Below are 23,616 nucleotides of genomic sequence, written 5' to 3' on the forward strand. Positions count from 1 at the left end.
TGTTATACAATACCATAGTTTATAATGAGTTCTGACATGACACTTATGCACTGTACACTTTAACACACTTCGGTCAGACCCCGCTGCTCAAACAACAGCGTCTTGGCAGACTCACACGCTTCAACTTCAGGCTTGGCCCTGCAATGCTTGAAAGGTCTTGAAGTGGTACATTTCAAATTTTCGTTGACCAGTCGACCTGTGTGGGGTGTGTTGTGATGTTCAGGATGACTGACAGATTCATTGAGAATACAGAGATATGTGATATAAGGAACAAGCAACCGTTTAATTAGAAAGAGGGCAATGGCAAGAGACACACAGTTAACTAAGAGGAAACAAAAATATGTGCAATGAAAGAAAGAATGGCACCAGAAACCACACTGAATAACTACAGATACAAAATACAGACAACGGGGTAGGTTAATAAAATAGAGGATTGACTTGAAAATAAATGCAGAGAAAGAAACACTGTGCTTATACTGCAGAGCTTCTCGTGCAACTCAAATGCAAAGTTGGCTAAATAAAATAGCAACAAAAAATAAAACACTTAAAAGACAGTGAAGCTGGTCGATTCTCAAGTTTTTAGAAGGTTTTTGCTAGGTTTTTGCAGATGTGACAGGCGTGCCCAAATTCCGTGCTCAGAAACTCTTGACGAAACCAGTTATCCGCTGAATCAGTACTCTGCTGGACCCTGCCATAGAAGCTCTCATCCACATGCAGGCCGGGCACGTACTCGCAAGGGTTTCTGTATGTATTCCCTTTGCCAAGCAGCACACCTTGGCTCTTCCGCTTAATGGCGAAACTTGGTAGCAGCCTCTTCGGCTTGATGTCTGAACATATTCCCACTTCGCGGCACGTTGTCATTCTTTATATGTGGCTTCTTCTTCCGAAGTTGATTTATTTACGTCTACCCATGGCGAAAGCAAAGATTCAGCACATGATGACGACATGGCTCCTGCTGGTACAATGTGGTGACAAGTCAGTGCGCAGGAACGGTCATGCTTAGTATCAAGGCAGGTGCGCACAGCTTCGTGAAGGTTGTGGGCGATGTGCAGATGGCCTGGTTGCCATGGCTATGCTAGGCGACATCATAGCGAGGCAATGTTTTTGATCGACAAGCACTGTTTTGTGGATAGCTCGAACAGCTCTGCTGTTAAAATTTCAATAAAAGGTTCCTCACAGACCATGCCAGCTTAAAAGAGTGTGAATACGAGCCAGTTGGTACGTATCTATAGTTAAAAATAGCGCGAAGTAGACGCGGACAAGAATTGACACAGGACCGCGCTGCCTGTGTGAATTCTTGTCCGTGTCTACTTCGCGCTGTTTTTAACCATGCCAGCTTACAGTACTCGTAGACGAATCGACGTGGTGCCCGCCGCTCGACTCTCTTGCCAGCTTCTGTAGACGAGGATTCCCGACGGGACAGTCAACTCTATTCGTTGCACAGGACACTCCACACTCGCTGCCTACTTGTGACACCGATGACCACACTCTTCACTGGTTCAAAGACAACTGCCAAAGCAGCCAAAAATTCTTCCCTGGCTTGTGCATCTCTACCGTAGGTGCACTCCCCCAACACATTCCATTTGTTGCAGCTGTGAGAAAGTCCCGGAGGTGCCGATTACCCAAAGCCAGCCATGGGAAGTTTCTTTTCCAACAAGTCGCCCTTCCCTCGACGAAGGGTCCATCGCGGTGAAGCAGTGGTTATGGTGCTCGGCTGTTGACCCGAAGGTCGCGGGTTCGATCCCGACTGCAGCGGTCGCATTTTGATGGAGGCTAAATGGTAGAGGACAGTGCTGTGTGATGTCATTGCATGTTAAAGAATACCAGATGGTTGAAATTTCCGCAGCCCTCCTCTACGACGCCTCTCCTAATCATATCATGGTTTTGGGATGTAAAACCTCAGATATTATTATCCCTCGATGAAGGGGCGCATGCGCGAGCATCAGACGTTTATGGTGCAACGTTAAAGGTTGCTCTAAGTTCGCTGGCTTGCTTGCCTACTCTGCCTCTTGTTTTCCAGCTCTCCGCATGGCGTCTTGCATGCTGGAGTGCTTTTAGGCGGATTCGTTTTGCTTGTTGTGTAGTGCTTGCCTGGCCAGAGCAACCCTTTGTCGGAGATCCACGAATGACTAAGCCACTACTTGAACTCTCACACCCACTTCTCAGAATGTTGTATGCTTGAAGCATCAGCTCATGTGCCTCCTTTCTCTTTCTTTCATCTTTGCAGTAGATGACAACACTTGTAATTTTGTGGGCTGTGTCTGTGATCATTCTCCTGGATAACTTGCTAGTTTCCCGGATTTTCTTTGGCAGTTCAGCAACACATTCCTCTTCTGAGGGCACCTGCAAAATGTTGTCATCTGTGCCTTCGGTAGAGAGTGCCGGTAAAATGCACCCACTTTCTGGTGTGCTGAGAATGTTGCTGTGCAAACTTAGCATTGGGCCTTCAATGTATTCTCTTGGGAGCTGTTCAAATGACCATTCTTTGAAAAACCGAAAAATTGCACAGAAGTGCTTGCATGGCAATTTATGTCGAAGAAAATCCTGGCAGGTACACTGTGGTGTATGGAAGTTTACCGTGTGTAGCAAGCCTGGATTGCTTGACTTCACAGAAAAAACGCCAGGTTCAGTAAATACAGCAACATCTTCAGGCTCATAGTCTAAGGCTGTGTTGATACGAGCCATGATATGCCTTATTACTTTTGGAGGTCTGTTATGCAGGTACTTTGGCACATATTCATGGTACTTGCGGTACATTGCCGATCTTTCTACATTCTGCTGAATAAAGACGCTTTGTCTCTCTGGAAGAAACTTTTTCACCACTACTGTAATAAGGCTCGAAAGGCTCCTTCTCCCGTGACTCCACCTCAGGTAATGCTCCTTGAGGATGCGGTTCTGTGTCTCTGTTCCGTTGTTTGTTGTAACGACGACACCAAACTTCATTCTGTGGTATTGAACCCACATCTTGGCTGCTGGCATCCACTGCGTTTCAAAGTAGCTAGCTACTTTGTCGTTCCTCCAAAAAACTGAGTTCTTCAGACATTTGTAGGCCTCGTCAAATTCCTCCCTGCTGCTTGAATTGGCTATTTTGCGAAAGAGACCAAGCAGGGCATCTTTTTGGTCTGGAGGGACATCATTTTCCTTCTTTTTCACCCACCTCTCCCAAGCCTGTTCACGGTGAAAGTTGCACAGCATGACTTCACTCTGTGGGAAGACTTCAGAAATCGCACTTATTTCAGCCTGGCAAAAGTCCACCATGAAATACTTGGGCAAGTACTCAGGATCCCAGCTTTTAAACACACTGAGTGCCTCACTGATGCACGCACTTGTTTCGTACTGCACCACAAAAACACCTGCCACCATGTAATTCGTGGGTGTTTTTACAACAAGGAAAAACAGTGGCAAGCTGTAATCTGTTGTCTTGTTTGTGGCATCAAGGCATGTCACATTGTTGCCATACTGCTTTAGTAGTTCTGCCATGAAGCGAGACTGATAGCAGAACAGCGAGGTCCTGTCGCATTGTTTTGCCAAGGTCTCCTCTACATTAATCTGGTCATCGTCGGCCTCGGGGATTGTCGTTTTTGCTTCACTTGTGTAGCAATATGGCCGGAAGAGCACCTTTGATGTTGGTTCTTCTCTCTCCAGTGCAGATACCAGCATTGCAACATTCTCCTGATCCAGATTGCTACAGCGCCCTTGCCTCAAAGATTCCTGAATATGGTTGCGGATGTCTTTGGATGTCGGGTAAAATGCTCTGCAATCTAGATCAGGTTTTTCCTTGCCATTGAAGAGCACGTCCTGTACATAGTAGCGAAGGCATGTCTTCACTTCATGCACAGACGTAATGCCTTCCTGAACGAGGTCATTAATTCTTTCAATAATACTGTGGTCCACCGTCTGTCCATACTTCATGAAGTTGCCAAAGTCATGTTCTGTGTGGCATGACATCTTTGTTATTGTGACGTAAAGTCGCATTTCTGACCTTGGTGGATTGTCTCCATTAAGTTGTTGTGACAAGTTAGTCAATGCAGCAGACTTCAGCATGGTGATCCGGTTCTTCGTACATCCTTGCACTGCAATCTAAGGGCGATCAAGAGAACAAGTTACGCAAACATGTTAAGAATTTTTTCAAAGGCACTTTTCTTGGCAAATATGTAGCACTACCATAAGACATGCAGACTTTACAGTAATGTCACCGCTGTTAACATAGTGAAATACAGCTAGCATTGTGAAGTGTTATTGCTGCACCTAATTCACTAGTGATCACAAGCATGCCGAAAAAATTGGGGGACCTTTAAGCTTCGCCTTTAAGAGTTGAACGCAACAGCGAAATCGGGCCCCTAGTACGCACTTCAACCACTAAGTGCATACTTATTAATGTGTGTTGTTACACACACACGCACATAGACGCGCGCGCGATGTATCTATAGTAATGGTACAAGTTTTCGATCTAAAGCACTTCCCTGTGCTAGTCAAGACATATTTCTCACAATGCCTCGCAGATGGCAGCACATTATCTAATTTTTACTGTTTGCTTGATCAATGCCTCCTCTAGAAAGGAGGCGTTGGCTTGATATGTTTTCCGCTAGATGGACATAGTTGTCCATTTTTGGAGCTCTTTGGAAGTTCGTCTGTGTTTTTAGCGGCGATGGCTGCACTATCCCGGCTTTTTTCGAAGCATGGCGTCGCGCAAAAAACGTAGTTTGATGGCCTCGCCAATGCGCCTACAAATTGCCGAATGGGCTCATTTTCGTCGCGACACCTGCCAAACAAAATGCGTTAAGGAGACTCCTTCCACTACATGACATTTATGTAGTGTTTTTTTCCAAAGCAGTTGCAAGTAACATCGTGGCTTTGTGGTAGGACGCCTGCTTGCCACGCAAATGGCCCCGGGTTCGATCTTCAATGGGACCGAAGATTTTTATTGTTTATTTTATTTGCACCTTTCTCGATTTTTCACTCACAGGCGACGCTGTTACCGACGTCGGCGACGGGATTTATGCGAAACGAGCTCTCTAACGCTATCGCGTTAATATAGTCGCTAGGACATTGTGCACAAGCCTGAATGATCTCCACGAGGTAGATATATGTCGGCCGTAACCCACCATGAATAGGTCTTGTGTTGGCAAAGAGTGCTATATATGAGAGCTGAGAATATAACAAAACATGAGGGCAGTGCTTTTGTGCTATTCCGAGTCCTGCTTTTGCACCATTTACCGCAAGATGCAATACGAAGGTGTGACAAGTATGGTGAAACACTTGAAACAGAGGCTTATTAAACTACATCTTGGGTTAGAATATTTATGAAGCTCTTTAGTTGAACAGCATGCACATTGAATGCATTGAACAGAAAACTAGATAATGTAGATGGAATGGCCGCCATTTAATGGATATTCATACCTCAAAGTCTGGGAACACCTCAACCTTCTTAATGTGCATAGTTGCTGTGCATCCCTTCTTCTTTGTGCTTTGGAGTTTCACTCTTTTTTTCTTGAACGTCTCTGCTGTCCAGTCCACATCAGGTTGGCCTCCATTGTCTGCCATCTGAGTGGAAGCCATGCAATGAGCATTAAAAAAATGCAAAAGCTATTCATTGTAGCGTTTTATTAGATGGCAGTAGGGAGCAACTTGTTTTTTATGCTTGAGGGTAAACATGATATAATGCAGTATAAAATGTTCCACTGTTCAATTAACTGAAGAAATTGTTTGCCAGCTTTTTTGCATACATTGGCTTTCTTGAAATACCAAACTAGTTTTTACTAGTTTCTCATAATCTGAACATGTGCAGGGGTGCAATAGCCAAAATAGAATTTGAAGCAGTTTTTGTAGCAGCAAAATGTTGCTTTTGGAGCACGAAAATCAAGATTCGGATTCAGAAAAGCTTGTGTAGGGGCTAGTTGCAACATAGTGGAAGATAAAGGCAGTGCCGCAAAGTTAGAGTGCCGACAGGAATGAGACACAAAAAGTGTATCTCTAACAATTGATTTAATGAAACAAAAACACCAAAAAGGGGAGGGCAAAGACTTGAAATTCAAAAGAGGGCGCTGTGGGCAAACTGCGAATAAGCAAACATGAATGCTAAGAGTAAAAAAAAAAATTGCATTTATCTCTTGGAAATTAACATTTAAAAAATGCCTTATCAAAATCAAGGTGAAACATGTGCAGCATTTAAAATTATCTTTGTTTTCCTAGAAATGCCACTTGCCTGTCTGTAAGTGCTGTGGACGGAAAGCTCATGCATGCGGTTAGCTTCTCCAGCAGCATACAAGATGTTTCTACAATTGTTCTTTTAATTTTGTCCTTGCTGTATACCAAAATAGTTGTCTCTGAAATTCGGGTTACACTTACAGGCAGAGCAGTGCTAAGCAAGATTTCCGTCGATTTAAATTCTACTGCATAAATTCTTGTGTTCCTGAAGCCTTTTGTTGAGGCACCTGCTCTTCTGTCCAATGTAGGGTGCCCGGCAGGACAGAGGGATTCTACAAACTTCTAACTTGCACTAAAAAAATTTCTTGACATGTTTGATGTTACATGTTGCACCTCTAGTGCCCTTCATTACTGCTCTGCATGTTACCTTTTCAATACACAACACTACCAATTTTTGGGGTGCTGGGAATATCACCTGCACATCGTACCAGGAAGACACTTTTTTTAATATATGTGCTATTGTGTGCATGTACGGTAACACAATAAAAGTGCCCACATGAAAGCACGCAACCCTTGGCAGCTGCAACAGGAGCCAGCTGTTCTGGCCGTCTTGGCGGCAAGGCACGTTGATGCAGACAGCACTACTGCATTGCCTTTGAGCAGTCTTGACCTGGTGTTTTGTCATTGAGTCTGCAGACAAGCCACCTGTCTAGGTGTGGATACAGGGCTTGACAAGCACCAAATGCCAGTGATATCAACAAGGGGTGGTGTCGCCAGTGCACGGACATGCTATAATGACATTTACGCCACATGAACTGCCTCCTGTTCACAGAGCACATACATAGTGTGTGCTTTACTGGGGGATGTAGGGATGCTCTCGTTCCCTGATAGCGTTTACATGCCTTGTCAGCCAGCTCCCCCACAGTGGTGCTACCTGATAGTGAGGACACGTAGGGCCCAAAGGAATGAATGCCTCTTTTTTGTTCTTTGGAGCGCATTGCATGTCATAAGGAGCTCCACAGGCTCCTTTCCATTGACCCGAATACACCTCTATTTGTGATACATGACCCCAAACTGCATATGCTTGGCTTTCTTGCAGGGTTAAACTTTACTCGCTGCTTAACTGGGCATGGTGAGTCAAACATTGTCGATTCTACAGCGTGTTACACTGACATGCTATTATTTGTATAACTCCGCTAGCGGGCTTGCTGTGTAAAAGGTGCAAATAAATGCCTATTTCTTGGTTTGCACTGTGATGTACTGTGTCCTTTGTTCCTTAAGTGTGTGGAGATAGGTTTGCACGACGCTTAACCTACGAGGCGACCGGGCAGGGACGCGACGTTCTCCACTGCCGCAGCGAACAAAGACGCTGCAGCTGGGTTCGTCGACTCTCCAACACGACGCAGAAAAGGCACTCGAGGCAGGTTGTCAACAAACACGGGTTTATTAACCCAAGATGCAGCACAGTGCGACAATCATGGGTTTGCGGGCCGTCAGGGTAACTCCCAAGACCGATCATGTACGCTTGCCAGTGGCGCTACGACTATTACACAAAGGGGCAGCAGTCGAGTGCACGAACGAGAAGCCGCCTGCCAGAGCAGCGCGTCAACCTCTTGTGCGGGCCTGAGAGCATCTGACGCGGGCAAGCCCGCGCCAGACAGAAGCGAGCTCAGGGGGAAGGGGGTTGTCACTGGCGGCCAATGAGGACAGGCGTTGCACAGTGACGTAAGCTAGCGCGGTGGCTTGTCCAGACATGCCCGGACGTGTGCCGCGCGCCGGGAAGCCGACACATGGCTCGCACCAGACAAAGAGGCCTGGCGCCACCACCGTGGTCGCCATACTGCCGATTAGCAGCGGTTCCCGGCGCTCGAGCCGCGCGGGGCTAACACACACGCTAGCTGGAGAACGAGGCGCCAAAGGGGACGGCGCGCTCGATTCCCACATTACCCCCTCCTAAAGACCGAGGCCAGCCTGTGAAAGAGGCTGTCCGAGGCCAAGTGGCAAGGTCAGCTCAGCCGCAAGGGGACTGGCAAACGGGGCAAAGTCCAAAAGGGTGGTGTCGTCTTCCCGAAGATACGAGTCCATAGGTCGGCCATGGTCACACTTAACGTCCCACCAAAAGTTCCACCACCAGGGAGAGCCCACTGCCGGGAGAAGGTCCACAGCCCAGGAGTAACGGGGAAGACTGCACAACAAGGGCGGGCAGCTAGCCTGCTTGAAGTTCGCCGGTCTGGAGAGGTTGGCAGCCGGGAACGTACGAGGCGTGGCTGCAAGTTGCGTGTGGCAGCCAACTGCCGAAAGTCGCTGGGATGGGGGCCTCACAGGAACGGCAGGCCGGAACAGCAGACAGCCAGGAACGGAAGCCGGAGCGACCACGCTCGGGCCTGGGCCAAAGCTTGAGTGGGCGAACCAGCCGCCGAGGCGACTTTAGAGGCTGTCAGGTGGATTAGGCAGGGTGGAGGTGGCTGCAGGGCCGAAGGCAGGAACGAGACCACAGCAGGGAGGACCAGGGGACAGCTGGTCAGGAACAGGCTGGTGGCAAGTGCCAAAGATCCCACACATTCAATAGTGATAAAATGATGTACATAAAAATATCTTTCAGCGAAATCACTGTGGTCGAAAGAAACTTTTAATGCTGGCTGAAATCACTTTTATAAGCATTCAACAGTAGTCTCATTTGTACACAACAATCTTAATTCATTTACTTACAGAGTCCTCTGATTGACCTTTGTGTGAGTGCTTGTCTTTTCCATACAGGCACCCTTTGTCAGTCAATGATAGTACTCTGAAGGGCAGCTGCAAGTTCAGAGGCACAGCTCCCCGGTTGATGGAGAACATAAGCTTCACTGCAGAAACATTGAACACAATTTTTTTTATTGCTTTACAAATTTTACTGTGTAGCATTCATTATAATATAATGCAAGGTGTTGTTAACATGCTTGATCAGCACAGACATAGTGCTTTGAATGCAGTCTGCTTCTATTTTAGCTCTGGCAATAAAGACGAATGCCCTACGAACTCGTAGGTTGTACCACCAAGGAACGTCATTAACTGTTGAGTGCACTATGTACAAGAGCACTAATAGTGGAACATTCAGACAGACTAATATCACAAAAATGCCATTTCTCAGTGAACAGTGAATTTAGCTCATTACTACATAGTACTGGGAACACTGCAGTAATTGCTACAGCTATGCTACAAGTAGAGAAACTGCTCCAAAACGTGGCCTTCAAGATTATGTATTACAGCGAAAATTGGCTTCATCCAACCCTAAAGTTGGGCCCTGCAACGCATTTCGGGCATAGTCAGAAAACGCTGCCAACTGGTAGTCGGTGCTCCCGAGAACATGTAAACCAAGCATTATAGTGCAGCACCCGGCATGGAATTTACAATTCGTTCTCAAAGTCGGCTAGAAACCGCTCGTTCTTCTCTCGACAAATGATGCCACAAGCCCATATGACCATACAATAAACCCAAGTCCACAGCTACTGGCTCGTTTGAGCATCGAGCAGTCACAGAAGCTGCCACAGGCAACGCGATATGCCCGTGCGCTTGCTCACTATCATACTGAAGGTAACCATGTGCTCGAAGAAAAGAAAGCGCTCACATGCGCATGACATAACTTCTTTTTCCTGTGCGAAATTCCCCTGCTTAGCTTCCAGCGTGCTTGTGGAGACGTAATAAGAGAGGAAGTGCCTACAGAGTGTGACAAACCTAACTCCACTCGTACTCAACAGATTCTAAACGCTTTTGTGGCAGTTGATTCGTGAGGCGTGCACCTCTAGCAGACGCTGCCTGCGTTGAACGGTTGTGCAGCGCGAGCGAGGAAGAGGGGGGGGGGAGATGCGAGGGAGGGGCTTGCTGCCGGCACGAACCGAGCCGAGCGTGCGAGGGAGGGAGAGGAGAGGCTTGCTGCCGGCACGAGCCGAGCGTGCGCAGTGGGGGCGTGGACGGCGGCCGACGCCACAGGTGCGGCTAAGAAGTGCTCCGCATTTAAAGGAAAGAAAGAAAAAACGGGACAAGATCGAGGTTCGAACGAAGGTCTTCCCAGTTCCGAACACGACACGTTAGCATGACGATAGATAGCCCGCTGCGCCACTAAAGCTGATCGGTTCGGTGGGTCTAACAGACTGCATTTGTGTTGTTGTCACGCTGGAGGCTGGACGTAACTTTAAGACTCGTTATTCTTACGTCCAGACGTAACTGGAACGGCTCCTATCGTTACGTCTAGAAGTAGCTCTTGCGTAAGGTGTAGTTACGTCCAGCCGTAACGATAATCAGCTGCTAAGGTTACGTCCACCGTCTGCTTCACAATGCACACTTGAGTTTAATAATTATCCAAGGCGATTTCCTTTAAAAAAAAATATTACGGCGCCCGGGAAGAACTAAAAAAAAAACGAAAAGAAAAAAAAGTGTAGCACAGCAGCGAGGTTCGAACCAACGTCCTCGCAGTTTCGAGCACGACGCATTACCCTCTGCGCCACTGGAGACGATCGGTTCAGCGAGCCTAACAGACTGCATTTGTGTTGTTGTCACGCTGGACGTAACTTTAATCTTACGTAAAGACGTAACTGCAACGGCTGCTGTCGTTACGTCTAGACGTAACGCTAGACACTCCCTTTTGTCTAATGGTGCACGCGCGTCAATCCCGGAGGTATAGTGAACTATGGGGTTCGCAAAGGAACGCAGATTTTATCCTTGAGAAGCGCGCAAGAAAACACAGGGACAAAGAAGAGATACACACCGGACAAGCGCTTTCTAACAACTAGTTTTATTGAAGAAAACTCAGACTTCTTATCCTAATAGAACTGCGTAAGGTACATGTACATATCACCGCGCTTAGTAATACTCGTGAAAATGGCTAAACAATCACAAAAAAAGCAGAAATGCCCTTAGATTTTAATAATCAACGCTTATATACTTACGCTTTCCTGCCTTATGTAGGTTTTCTTCGGCATGTTTCCTGGAGGATGTCACCTTGAATGACACTCCTAGGCCGAGAAGGGCTCTTTCTAGGTGCTCCAGTTCTTGATCGGTCTTCACGTATCCACGCCAGTTGTGTTCGCCACTCTCAAAGTCCAGGAGATGCGATCGTACGATTGCTTCATCTGCCATAATCAAGCCGCCAACGAACTACGCAGCGTGGATGACGACCACGCGTAGTAAAGTAGAGTAGATCCTAGAAACTATAGGCACACAACCACGCTGGGGGATTCGCGAACCATGACAACAAAACAAGCCTTCCCTCTTTTTTTTTTTTTTTTATCACGTAACCTTAGCAACCTTAGAGTCGCTTAACAAGACGTAGTCACAATAAGACATAGCCAGTTGAAGCCGATCGCTTTAACCAATGACGTCATACGTGACGTTGCAACTAGGGTCACGTGACCCCGAGCTGTTGAGGTGCAAATAGACGCTCCCATTCGATACCATAATCTTGGCGTCAGCAGCGTGACCAGTTCTTTCAAAAGAGGCTTGTCTCGTTTTTCGAAGAGACAGACATGCCCTCGCAACTAGGTTGCCGTAAAAGGGAAAGGAACCATGGGCGCACATGCTTCCTCATAAATGGTAGATCATCGCAAGCGTTTCAGCGGGTATTTGCATGTACACTAATACTATCTCCTATACTTTTACTGGCATAAGTGTCTCATTATTGTATCCAACAAACAAAAACGAGCCTTCGAAATGTCCGCGTTTTTCATAGAGACTGTGAGACGAGCTCGTTCGTATTTCATTTCAAAACTTACTGTACAGAGCGCTTGCTCATGTTATCTTCGTGTTTCTCGAGGCGCGTTTTTCATCGCATGATGTCGTTTCTTCACAGCATTATTTATAAGTTGCTTGTTGTTCACATTAAAGTTTTAGTTGAAATTCAGCACTCGTCTTTGTTGGTCTCCTAGTTGTGTACGTGTTCCCTTGCACTGTAATCACTTCAGTTGGAAGTCAGAGTTTGTCTTTTGGCGAATTCCATTGAGAGAACAGGAGTAGAGGGGCAGGGCAGTGAGGAGTGGAGGGCAGAGCCCCGAGAGCAGGGCCACTCAACCTGCCGCTGGAATGCGGTGTGCTTCCGGACAGCAGTTGAAAGGGGTGATGATTGGGGAGACCATATGATGGAAACGTTTCAAGCCCCGGCATATTCTCTGTGCAGTAGCAGCAGAATACGCGTGAATCGCTCAGCCGCATGTTCTTCATTATCCTAACACATAGCAAGTTTGTGCAACCACTCATTCGGCAGACGTTAAGCTGTCATCTTAGCCATCTGTACAAAAAAGCGGTGTCAAACTACACAGGGTTGCTACCATTGCCGCCGCACTCGCCGGCTGAAGAAAAATTGGGAGACAGTGACGTTTAGAGGTCACGTGACTCATCATACTGCGCCTACTACGCTTTTCAGGCGAGAGCACTGCGAACTGCTTCTGGCTGCTCGCAGCGCAGCAAAGGCACCCTCGCTCTACCAATGAATGACAGTGCTCCTGCATGTGTCCGACCACTGAAACACGCCGGCTCTGAAGAGAGCACTTTTAGCATGCTTTTGAGAGCTCCTGCTCTCCCAATGGAATTCGCCATTTGCTCGTCTCCTAGCTAAGTGTACCTGTTTCCTTGCACTGTAATCACTGTTTGAATGCACGATAGAGTTCCTCACCATAATACTTAGAGGAAAATCTAAGGAGTTTGGCCACGATGGCAATGGCGGTGTTCGTGCCTGCGAGGCTTGTGTTAGCTGATGTTGACCGATGCTTCGGCTAAAAAGCAGCTGCGACTGCGCAACGAAAGCTTGCCCAAAATAAAGCCTTTATAAGCGGAACTCTTTCAGGCGTATATATTCTAGAATAAAAAAGTTCACTCACATTTACATCATAACCAAGCGGCGAAAGAAACAGACGACTAACAGTGGAACTGTTAACGCTGGCCTTGTCGTCTGATTTCTAAGTATAGCGGCTGTTTGTTACTTATACGCTCGGTCAAATTTTAGATTGATGCAGAAGTTTCGATTGTTAAATGAAGCTCGTTTCTCTGCAACAATATTAAAAAAGAAACAATGGCTCTTCATACAATATCAATATTTTTTCCGCAAGGAACACGTTGAAGCCAGGTGCGTTCTCGAGGTCTCCAGGATCTTCGTGAACGATGCCGACCTTAGTCAATTCTGAATCTCACATATCACAGCATTCCTCTAGGTATTGTGTATGATGGAAAGGAAGAGCAATGGAAATGAAAACGATAGGTGTAGAGATGGGAAGACAGCAGCGTTGGTTGGGGAGCAAATGGGGTGAACGATACCATATAGTTGAAACCAAAAAGAACAAATGGACATGGGCCGAGACTTAGCGCTTAGACAGGATAACAGCTGGTCATTAGGGGTGACCGAAGGGATTCCAAAAAAAGGCAAACACGCGAGCGGGGAGACGGAAAGCTAGGTGAGCAGATGAGATTAAGAAGTTACAAAGTGTCAACAGCAAAAACATGGGAGAGGCTTTTGCCCTATAGTCAGGCTGATGATGACAATAAATGTTCCCAGGTTGTGGCAGGAACGTGCTGTCCAAGAGCTGGGATGAAGCAAAGCAGCTGATCTATGGCGACAGCTGCCTGGACAGCGTCCTTAGTTCGGTGCGTCGCAACGTGGTCGTCGGCGGCGGCGTGGCGCTGCTGCTTTCCGTAGGGCTGCTGCTCGCAGTGGCCACCACACGGGACTACTCAAACGCATTACGCCGGCAGCCCAAGCTGCAGACGCCGGACGACGGCTTCTATCAGTGAAAAGGGGCTACACACTCTGCGTGTTGTTCTTCTGTGATAAGCGTGCCTCGAAGCTTGTGTTTAGCTGATATGGCTGTTTATTATAGCAGAAATAATCAGACGCCGACTGCGGCATAAGGACTAATGGCATTTAAATAAAAATCACGGTTCCAGCCGACACTGAACACATATTGGTCACCACTTTTGGGAAAATATTCTATACGCATCTTCACGAAGTGAATCATGGCAAGTGGACAAACCTTTGCGCAGTTAAATGACCTGCACATTCGCGCATGTAAATGAGTGACAACGGATGTGTGCAGTATATACAATGTCATAACTCGTACGTTGTGTTCTGCATTGAGCAAAAGCCTCAAGTTGGCAAAGACCCTTCTCTAGGTACTCAGACGAGGGCGTTCGCTTCATGTGCACGTCGATGGCTGCAACGCCGGGTGAGGAATGCATTGCACCACCTTCCGACGGGACGTTGGCCACTTGACCTTTGATTATCGATACTACCCACTGCTGCGTGATGCCGTAGAGTGATTAATCGCTGCTTCCCGAGAGCTCGCCTCCGGGGTGGTTTGCTGTCTACCTAGACGTTGAGCCGCCGCATGCCTTACTCTCGCCTCCAGAGTAGCAAGCAGCACCTTGACAACATTGCAACTTTGTCGCTGCTTCCCGAGTTCTCACCTCCGGGCTATAGCTTGTTTTCTGCATCGGCATTGCCTGTCGCGGGCGAGAGTGTGCTCACGGTCGTTTTTATCCATGGTAGAAAGAGAATGTGTGGTCAAAAACGTGCTTATTCTTCATAGTCATCACAGGGTCGCTGGATAAAAAACAAGGTGCGGCCATGCTGTGTGCCACAGAAGCGAGGGGACGAGCCTCGTTCACCTCGCGCCCGCTCTGGTGCCACTGCTTCTCCCAGGAGAAACGCGTTCACACGCATCTATACGCAGCACAGTAAGCCGCAAATGACGTGTTTTATACCTGAATATCCCAGGTTCGATTCTGAATTGTTATTAGGAGTACCCATTACACCACATATGTGAACACTTTGTCCTAGGAGGGCCAATCATTCGTAGAGTATAGGCCTCAAATTGTAAAGTGAGATGAATTGGGCTGGTTAATTTTTCATGAAATTTATTTGTTGATTTTTCATTAAAAAGAAGTTAGGAAGGAGACTGTCCACTATTTTCTTTTTGTCCTCCCTAAATTCGGTTTACACAGCAATTTCAGCGCAGCTTTTTCTACCCATTTGACTCACCTGAAATGAAAAGGGTAACATTCCGTTCATGGGGAGGCAATCGAGAAGCAGATTCTAAGGGCTGACGTATCGGACAATCTAAATACACCGCGGAAGCACACGTTGAGCGTGCAGGTAACGTTTGGCAGGGTGATTCAATGCTGCCGTCTAAAGGCGGCAGTGCACGTCAGCTTTAGCACTCGTTTGCGACAAAAAGTAAGTGCTCTGCTTCGAAAAATACACATCACGATATGCTTCTTGAAGCTGTAGACCGCAGGGGAATACGTTATGCTTCAATGTAGCATCTTCTTTCACGTTTGAGCTGCTCAGTGGCACACAACAGCTTCGCGACATCACACTACTAAAAAACCATCTGCCACCACGCGCGCACCAAAGATTGGTACTGGATCACAGAAAACATGAGGCAAACTGCCCTCCACACACGATTGCACACAAAGTAAGCACGAGAAAGCACACGAACATGTAGAAATCCTCGCACAACCAGATTGAAAGAGGAAGTGCCATTCGCTTCGACAGGTGGAGCATCAGCGCTCTCCCCAAAAAAGCGGCCAGAACTGTCAACTGCCCAGACGCGCTTGCCCATTGACCCCGACGTTACGCAGCAGGCCGCACCTTGTTTTTTTTTTTATCCAGCGGCCGTGACACAGCACAAAGAAAGTGCACATAATTCCTTAGAGATGTGTAGCGTGTATCTCACTGATTATGATCAATTGTGATGCGATTGTGACGAACGCCATGCTAGTGGAGGGCTCCAGAAATTTTGACCATCTCGTGTTCTTGCACTGACATCGCGCAGCTAGTGCTCAGGCCGCCACCATTTCGCTACCATTGAAATGCGACCACCACGGCTGGGATCGAACACGCGACCTTCGAGTTAAGAGCCGAGCAACCTATAGCCACTGTTCGGCGGACGTCACCTAGAATGCATCCTACAAACTTCAGGTTCCATTGTGGTAAATGCCTTGCTTGACATAAGCGTGCGCAGAGTTCTTCTTCCCAGAGGATTGGGAGACTTTGTTGCAGGGGCAAACTTTGCGCCCACGCTCCCTTGTGTTGTTGCTTGGTAAGAAATCAGAGAATACATATATGCGACACAGACTTGTGCCGACTTCCAAACGAAATTTATTGCACCTCTCCAGTTTTTTTTAAAATACATGCACGATTATTAACAACTTTGAAGCGCAATAATAAGTGACACACCAAAAACTGCAATTGTTTCTTAGTTATGGTCCTATTTACACATCTTCAGCATTAGTTCCAACCTTATCTGGATTCATGTTTACACTCACGCCTATTTAAACATATTCAAAAGCAGTATAGCTTTTCATTTCAATATTCATCGATCAGAGGCATTAATTACGCAAGGGGGTGTCTTGAACCGAGGTACGATAGGCGCCAAGAAGACCACCTGTTATGTGAGATTTAATGAGCTGGTAGAACAAGCTACTTCTAGACTAATGAACTCTAGTAGACTCACTCGGTCTCACTCAGATCGAGCCGTGAGTCTGAGTATGGGTGAGTAATATCTTTCTGAGCCTGAGTCTGAGTGAGTCCATTTGAAGAAACTTTTCATGAGTTCGAGCGAGTACGACTCATGAAAATTATGTTGAATCGGAGTTATAGTGAGCCCTGTGAAAAATATATTTCATGAGAGTATGAGTAAACACTGAAATTTCTGCCTACCTATATTTATACTTACAGCGAAGCCCTTACGGATTTGAAACCCGATTCCGTATGTGAGTGGCCTCTATTATTTCTCTTTTTGTTTTTGCACACTTGATGGTGCATTAACACTCCTCGCAGTGATCTGCAAGATATGGCCAGGGCTGCTATGCAGAATGGTCCGAGCTTCTCGGGCAGACGAGTTTCCTCTACGGCGGCCATGGCATCAAGATAGTGCAGAGCGCTTGACAGCGGCGCTTAAAAAAATGACTACAGTAACGTGCGTGGTGACAAAAACGCATGTTGGACATTAGCTGTGGTTATCAAAAGACTGTTATAATTGATATACGGGGTTCAACGTCCCCAAACCACCATATCATTATGAGAGATGTTGTAGTAGTAGAGGGCTGCGGAAATTTCGGCCACCTGGGGTTCTTTAAAGTGCACCCAAATCTGAGCACACGGAAAAGACAGTTATAGTTTGCCGTTAGCGTAATAGCGGAGCTTAAGGGAATGGCATTACCGTGCAGCGAACGTTACTTGTGGACAGCCTCTTATCGTTTAGCAAGGTAGCATTTATGTGGTTCACGTGCCCCTGCTGGGATGGTGGCACCACCTATGTGAGGGTCGATAAATCAAAAAACAGTGAAAAAAAAGACCATGAGAGTGTTTGCCTGCGTCACCGTGTAAAGCGCGCGTTGGCGTCACTTGGCGTCACTCTTTCTCTAGCCTGTTGCCGCTCGCTGCATGTTATCTCTCTTGCTTCACCTTCTCCAGCGCTCGCAACGCTAAAGCCCCCTCCCGTGGGCATCATCTCGCCCGCACCACCTTTCTCCCTGTGTAGGCGAGAAGCCGCGAGCCAGAAAGTGATCGCGCTGCGCTTGGCTAGAGAATCATGCCGTGCTGACTATTCGAACAGCGTGCCGCTGCTTCCCGCCCAATCGCGCCGACGGGCAGGACGCCGTCGCGGCCTGCTTCCCGCTAGTATGCGCTCACCATTACCGGCCATCGCTGGTGTTTCGAGAGTTTGCGAAGCCGATCGTATTCATGAATGGCGACGTCAACACCGACAAAGTGCAAGCCAGAGAAGCTGAACACAAGCATTGGCAGTGGGAGACCAGCAACACCAACGAGGTGAGAGTCGAACTCCGATCGCATTTGACAATACAGACGGCGTGCGACTAACACCGACCGACAAGACTCAAGCCAAGGAAGCCGAGCGCAAGCATCTTCAATGCGTTCCGCCTCCGTGTCGTTGCGTTTCAAACAAATGTTTACTCGAGTGAACACCACACCGAGTTTCGCTTCAAGCTGTTCTTCCAGCTCCCGCATCGACGCCCGTTTCAATCGGGTCAACGCCATGTGCACCACTGCTACTTCACATCCCTTCATGGTTCCCTTTAGAAAGATGGTCCATAACTTTTTTTAGTAATAATATAAGTAAATGAATATGAACCACGCACCAAACGCGGAAACATTTATGCTGCCAATTTGTTTACATCGATCTTTTAGTTAGGCCTAGAGGTGTTCGAAATGAGAAAATATCTAAAAAATTATGGTAGCTTATGTCATGCTCCTACTCAAGAACAAAATAATCAATCATAAGACAAGCAACACGCGAGCAATACTGGGACTAGTGAAACATGGTTTATTGGCACAAGTAGTACTTGCACCACAGGTCTATTGATGCGGAAAGCGGGCGGCAGCAACGGAACCAGGGATCACAGCATTCGGGGCAAATGCTCTCGCTTGGCTCCTCTCGCTAAAGGCGTGACCCACTGCGGCACATAATCTTCTTCCTCTCTACAATACCCCGGCGACGAATACGAGCCATTCTGGCAAGTCAAGGTGACGAAAGTAGGAGTGGGTCGTGATAGGGCTTGAGACGACTCACGTGGACAGCATCACGACCAAGGCGTCACCTGCCTGTAGATGGCGTGACCAGCTCGATCACGTATGTTACATGAGATTGACGTTTGACCACGCAATAAGGACCGTGAAACTTGGGGCCAAACTTAGAGGACAGACCTGGGGAGTGGAAAGGCAGTCGGAGCCAGACGAGCGAGCCCACGGCAAAAGTCTCGACTTGCTGGTCGCGGTCGTGGCGGTCTTTTTCGAGTGCTTGCTTGTCCGAGGTGAATGATCGAGCCAACTGACGACACTCTTCAGCGTGGTGCACAATTTCAGTGAGAGGGTTGAACTCTGAGACGTCGGGACGATACGGCAAAATGGTGTCAAGGGTGGAGCATGGCTCACACCCATATAAAAGAAAGAAAGGCGAGAAGCCTGTGGTTGACTGCGTCGCGGTGTTGTACGCATAAGTCACAAATGGAAGAATAACATCCCAGTTCGATTGGTCGGAATCGACATACATGGCGAGCATGTCTCCTAGCGTTCGGTTGAAGCGCTCAGTTAGACCGTTGGTCTGCGGGTGGTAGGCTGTAGAGGTGCGGTGCACCGTGCGGCATGCCTGAAGAAGTTGTACAACTTCGGATAAAAGGACACGCCCTCGATCACTCAGCAGTTCACGTGGTGCCCCATGACGCAGTACGAAGCGTCGCAAGACGAAATTTGGTAATTCACGTGCACCAGCCGTAGGTAGTGGAGCTGTTTCAGCATACCTCGTCAGATGGTCGACCGCGACAATGATCCATCGATTTCCAGTGGCAGTGTACGGAAGGGGACCATGTAGATCGATTCCAACGCGGTCGAAAGGGCGCGCCGGGCACGGTAGAGGCTGTAATAATCCGGGTGAATGGGCCGCTGTCTTTCGTCGTTGGCATAATGACCAGGACCGAATGTATTTTTGTACAAAGGTGTACATACCACGCCAGTAGTAATGCTGGCGGATCCGGTGATATGTTTTTAACACACCCGCATGAGCATGTTGTGGGTCGGCATGAAAATACGCACATATATCAGATCGCATGTGGCGTGGTATAACCAAGAGGCATTTACGGCCATCCGCATGGTAGTTTCTGCGGTATAGTTGCGCATCCCGTATCTCGAAATGTGTGGCTTGGCGGCGAAGAGCGCGTGGGTACGCAGACAATGAGGAGTCGAAAAGAATGTTGAGGAGAGATTTTATCCATGGGTTTTTCCGCTGTTCAGACGACATGCTTGAGACGGAAATGGGAGCGATGGGAAAGTTGGCGTCCGAATGCAGGTCTGCGCTGGATCTCACTGGTGATCGTGAGAGGGCGTCCGCATCAGAGTGTTTTCGTCCTGAGCGGTAGACGACACGAATTTCGAATTCTTGTAGGCGAAGAGCCCAACGTCCAAGGCGACCTGAAGGATCTTTTAGCGACGCCAACCAACAAAGTGCGTGGTGGCCTGTCACAACGTCGAAACTCTGTCCGTACAAGTAAGGACGAAACTTGCTCAATGCCCAAACGATTGCGCGGCATTCTTTTCCAGTTACGGAGTAGTTAATTTCCGCTTTCGTGAGTGCGCGGCTTGCATATGCGACGACGTACTCTGGAATACCGGGCTTTCATTGCGTGAGTACGGCTCCCAGACCAACGCCACTGGTGTCTGTGTGCACTTCAGTGGGGGCACTTGGATCACAATGGCGTAGAATGGGTGGCGACGTAAGTAGGCGGCGCAGTGTAAGGAAGGCTTCATCACATGCCGGGGTCCAGTTAGAAAGATTAGCTGGACCATTCAGTAGTTGCGTAAGTGGGGCTATTATTGATGCAAAGTTATGGACGAAACGGCGAAAATACGAGCACAAGCCGATGAAGCTCCTAAGTTCTTTGAGTGAAGTCGGCTTCGGAAAGTTGGCTACGGCTCGAGGTTTGTCCGGGTCGGGGCAAATTCCATCCTTTGACACAACGTGACCATGTATGGTAAGTTGGCGAGCCCCGAAGCGGCACTTCTTTAGGTTAAGCTGGAGGTTTCACTGAAGGATTGCGCGCAGATGGTCGACGTGGGTAGAGAAATCAGGAGAAAATACGATAACATCATCAAGGAGCATAAGCATATCTACCATTTAAGGCCGCGTAAAACGCTGTCAATCATTCGTTCAAACGTTGCAGGTGCATTGCACAGACCGAATGGCATAACCGTGAATTCGTATAAACCATCCGGCGTAATGAACGATGTTTCGGGACGGTCGCACTCTGCCATCGGAACCTGCCAGTAACCTGAACGCAAGTCCAGCGAAGAAAAGAATTCGGCACCTTGTAGGCAATCGATAGCGTCGTCGATGCGGGGAAGAGGGTACACATCTTTCCGTGTAATTTTGTTCAGTCCCCGGTAGCCGACAAAAAATCTAATCGAGCCGTCGTTTCTTGTAGGAAACGTAATCATTACGTTTCCTACAAGAAATACAGATATTTGGTTCGTACCGCGTTTCCGCACTACATATAGACACCAAGCCTTGGCCTACAACGTTCCCACAACACTTAACACACACGAAAGTACAATCTCCTGCAACAAAAAACAACTTCACTCACATTTCTGCTCTCTGGCTCCATAGGAACATTCCTAGTCCAGTCCAGTGTAAATAAATTGTATCATGTTATATCTCGTTATCTTGCGTTGTATTAGCGATATGAATGTATGTGTTTTCACATAAATGTATATATGTTTCTTTTTAGGTTGATAAGTGTCAATGTATACGATCTGTCTGTGCATGGTGTATTTTGCTTATTGAAAACCCTTTTTTACACATTTTATAACAGGTATTGTAAAATAATCAGTTAAAAAATCATTTTTGAATTGTGTATTGTTCATATTTTTTTTTTTTTTTTTATTGTACTTGCATGTTATGTACTTGTAATCATTTCCGCACTACTGCCATGTGTATATTCAGGTCACCAGGGCCTTTGTCAAGCCGTTTCTCACGGCTTTTAGCCTTGGCGACCTTCCAGTTTGGTCTGGTAAATAAATAAAGAAATTGAAATTGAATTGAAATTTTTTCTTCACTAGCACAACAGGTGAAGACCAGGGGCTAGAAGATGGCTTGATGACACCACGCTGAAGCATATCGTCCACGTGCTCTGCAATTACACTTCGTTCCTTGGGTGATACGCGGTAGGGGCGTTGCAGCAAAGGAGGGTGCGTTCCAGTGTAGATTGTGTGAGCGACGGTGTTAGTTTGACTCAGTGCCTATTGAGGAAGGTCAAATGAATCACGTAATTCATGCAGAAGGGTTATTAGCTGGTTCCGTTGATCCAGAGGAAGCTTGCTGTCGATGGAACGATCGAAGATATCCGAGGAGTAGTCATCCCGTGTAAAAGAAGGAGTAACAGCGTTCAGTTGAAGTTGCTGGCCAGGGTCGCGGGACTCAATAGGCACAATAACGTTGTCATCAACAGGAATAACATAGCCCAGTGTTTCGTGAGCTCTTAAGGTGAGAGGGCATGAGCTAGGATTGCAAACGACAATTCCGGAAGTATCTTGGTGAGGTGGCAGAACGGCGTATGGCAGAGACGTACCGTGGCGGCGACTGAAAACGTCAGATGGGGAGAACACCACGGTAGAGCCGGACAATTCAGTGCGATTGACGGGGACAACGATGACACTAAGAGGGGGAACATCTATGTCGGAAGCAACAAGAAGCTTGCCAAGGTGAGTGAGCTCATTGTCGGTAGATGGTGCATCAGAAAACAGAAAATTCCACCTGCGCGCGAGTGCAGTCAATTACGGCATGGTGGCGTGACAAAAAATCCCATCCAAGTTTCACGTCATGGAAACAAGTGGCCAACACAAGAAACTCGATGTGGTACAGGACGTCCTGAATGATTACTCTCGCCGTACATGCTCCGACTGGTCGAATAGGTTGCGCGCTCGCGGTATTCAGCAATACGTCGGAAGGTGGCGGCGTTACTTTTCGTATCGAACGGCAGAGTTTTTGACTCATCACAGATACGGCGGCACTCGTGTCAACAAGCGCAAGAGTTCGTAGACCTTCAACAAACAGTTCCAGAACTTTTGTGGGAGACGGGCGAGGACTTCTACAATGCGACGATTTCGCAGCTCGTGCCTCCGGAGCTGCGGCAGTCAGTTTTCCGTCTCTACGGGGTTCGGACGGCGACGCAGTGTGGACGGAGAACGGTAGCGGCGTGGTGAGGATGAGCGACGGGGACCGAATGGTCGGCAGTCAGCAGCAGGGTGGTGGTCTAGTTCGGATGGGGACGGGTCGCGTTGCACTGATTGTCGGTCGTATTGACGGGGCGTTTCTCGTTGCACGTTGTACGGGGCCGGGAGAGAGCCGTCAGAGTACCTCGGAGCTGCAGCCGGGCCCGTTGCGAAGCGCCGGCGACAGAAGCGCGCCACGTGACCTGGATATCCGCATGCATAACAGATTGGACGATTGTCAACTGTGCGCCAAGGGTTTCCGTTATAGCGCTGTTACCTCTGAAACGGGGTTTATTGGCACAAGTAGTACTTGCACAGCAGGTCTATTGAAGCGGAAAGCGGGCGGCAGCAACGGACCCAGGAATCACAGCACTCGCGCTTGGCTCCTCTCGCTAAAGGCGTGACCCACTGCGGCACATAATCTTCTTCCTCTCTACACTAGACATAAAGAAAAGCTTTGATAATATCCATCATACGTTCATACTCAAAACCATTTGAAACATAGGTTTGGGTAGTAATTTTTATTAATACGTCGAAGAATTTCTCAGGGGAAGGACCGCAACGCTCATGACTGGGGACTTAAAATCGGACACAGTGAAGCTAGGCAACCGGGGCACACCTCAAGGAGCGGTCATCTCGCCTACCCGTTTGAATATCTCTACAATAGGTTATTGAATAATTGTCTTTCCTTGAGAAGATAATATAGAAGAAAAAGCTGTCAA

General features: G+C 47.7%; 3 protein-coding genes across 5 annotated transcripts in view; 1 reads left to right on the plus strand and 2 right to left on the minus strand.

The window, feature by feature from the left end:
- LOC119167675 (tetraspanin-33) overlaps nt 1-14,070 on the plus strand; it is a 61,664-nt gene extending 47,594 nt beyond the window's left edge. For all 3 annotated transcript variants that reach the window (XM_075874854.1, XM_075874853.1, XM_075874851.1), the window contains one exon: nt 13,667-14,070. In XM_075874854.1, coding sequence (XP_075730969.1) covers nt 13,667-13,902 — 236 coding nt within the window. In that variant the 3' untranslated portion in view covers nt 13,903-14,070. The remainder of the gene's footprint in view (nt 1-13,666) is intronic.
- Nucleotides 1,951-5,862, minus strand: LOC142774841 (uncharacterized). The gene is made up of 2 exons (XM_075875982.1): nt 5,401-5,862; nt 1,951-4,080 (listed from the first exon to the last, which is right to left on the minus strand). The coding sequence occupies exons 1-2, from the start codon at nt 5,557-5,559 to the stop codon at nt 1,951-1,953; spliced, it is 2,289 nt and encodes a 762-aa protein (XP_075732097.1). The 5' UTR covers nt 5,560-5,862.
- LOC119179523 (uncharacterized) lies at nt 7,573-11,762 on the minus strand. Its single transcript, XM_075874858.1, has 3 exons — nt 11,073-11,762; nt 8,857-8,993; nt 7,573-8,679 (listed from the first exon to the last, which is right to left on the minus strand). The coding sequence occupies exons 1-3, from the start codon at nt 11,260-11,262 to the stop codon at nt 8,575-8,577; spliced, it is 432 nt and encodes a 143-aa protein (XP_075730973.1). The 5' UTR covers nt 11,263-11,762; the 3' UTR covers nt 7,573-8,574.
- Nucleotides 14,071-23,616: the final 9,546 nt, after the last annotated feature.

This window comes from Rhipicephalus microplus, chromosome 10 (genome assembly GCF_043290135.1).
Source record: "Rhipicephalus microplus isolate Deutch F79 chromosome 10, USDA_Rmic, whole genome shotgun sequence".
NCBI classification, from domain to species: domain Eukaryota; kingdom Metazoa; phylum Arthropoda; class Arachnida; order Ixodida; family Ixodidae; genus Rhipicephalus; species Rhipicephalus microplus.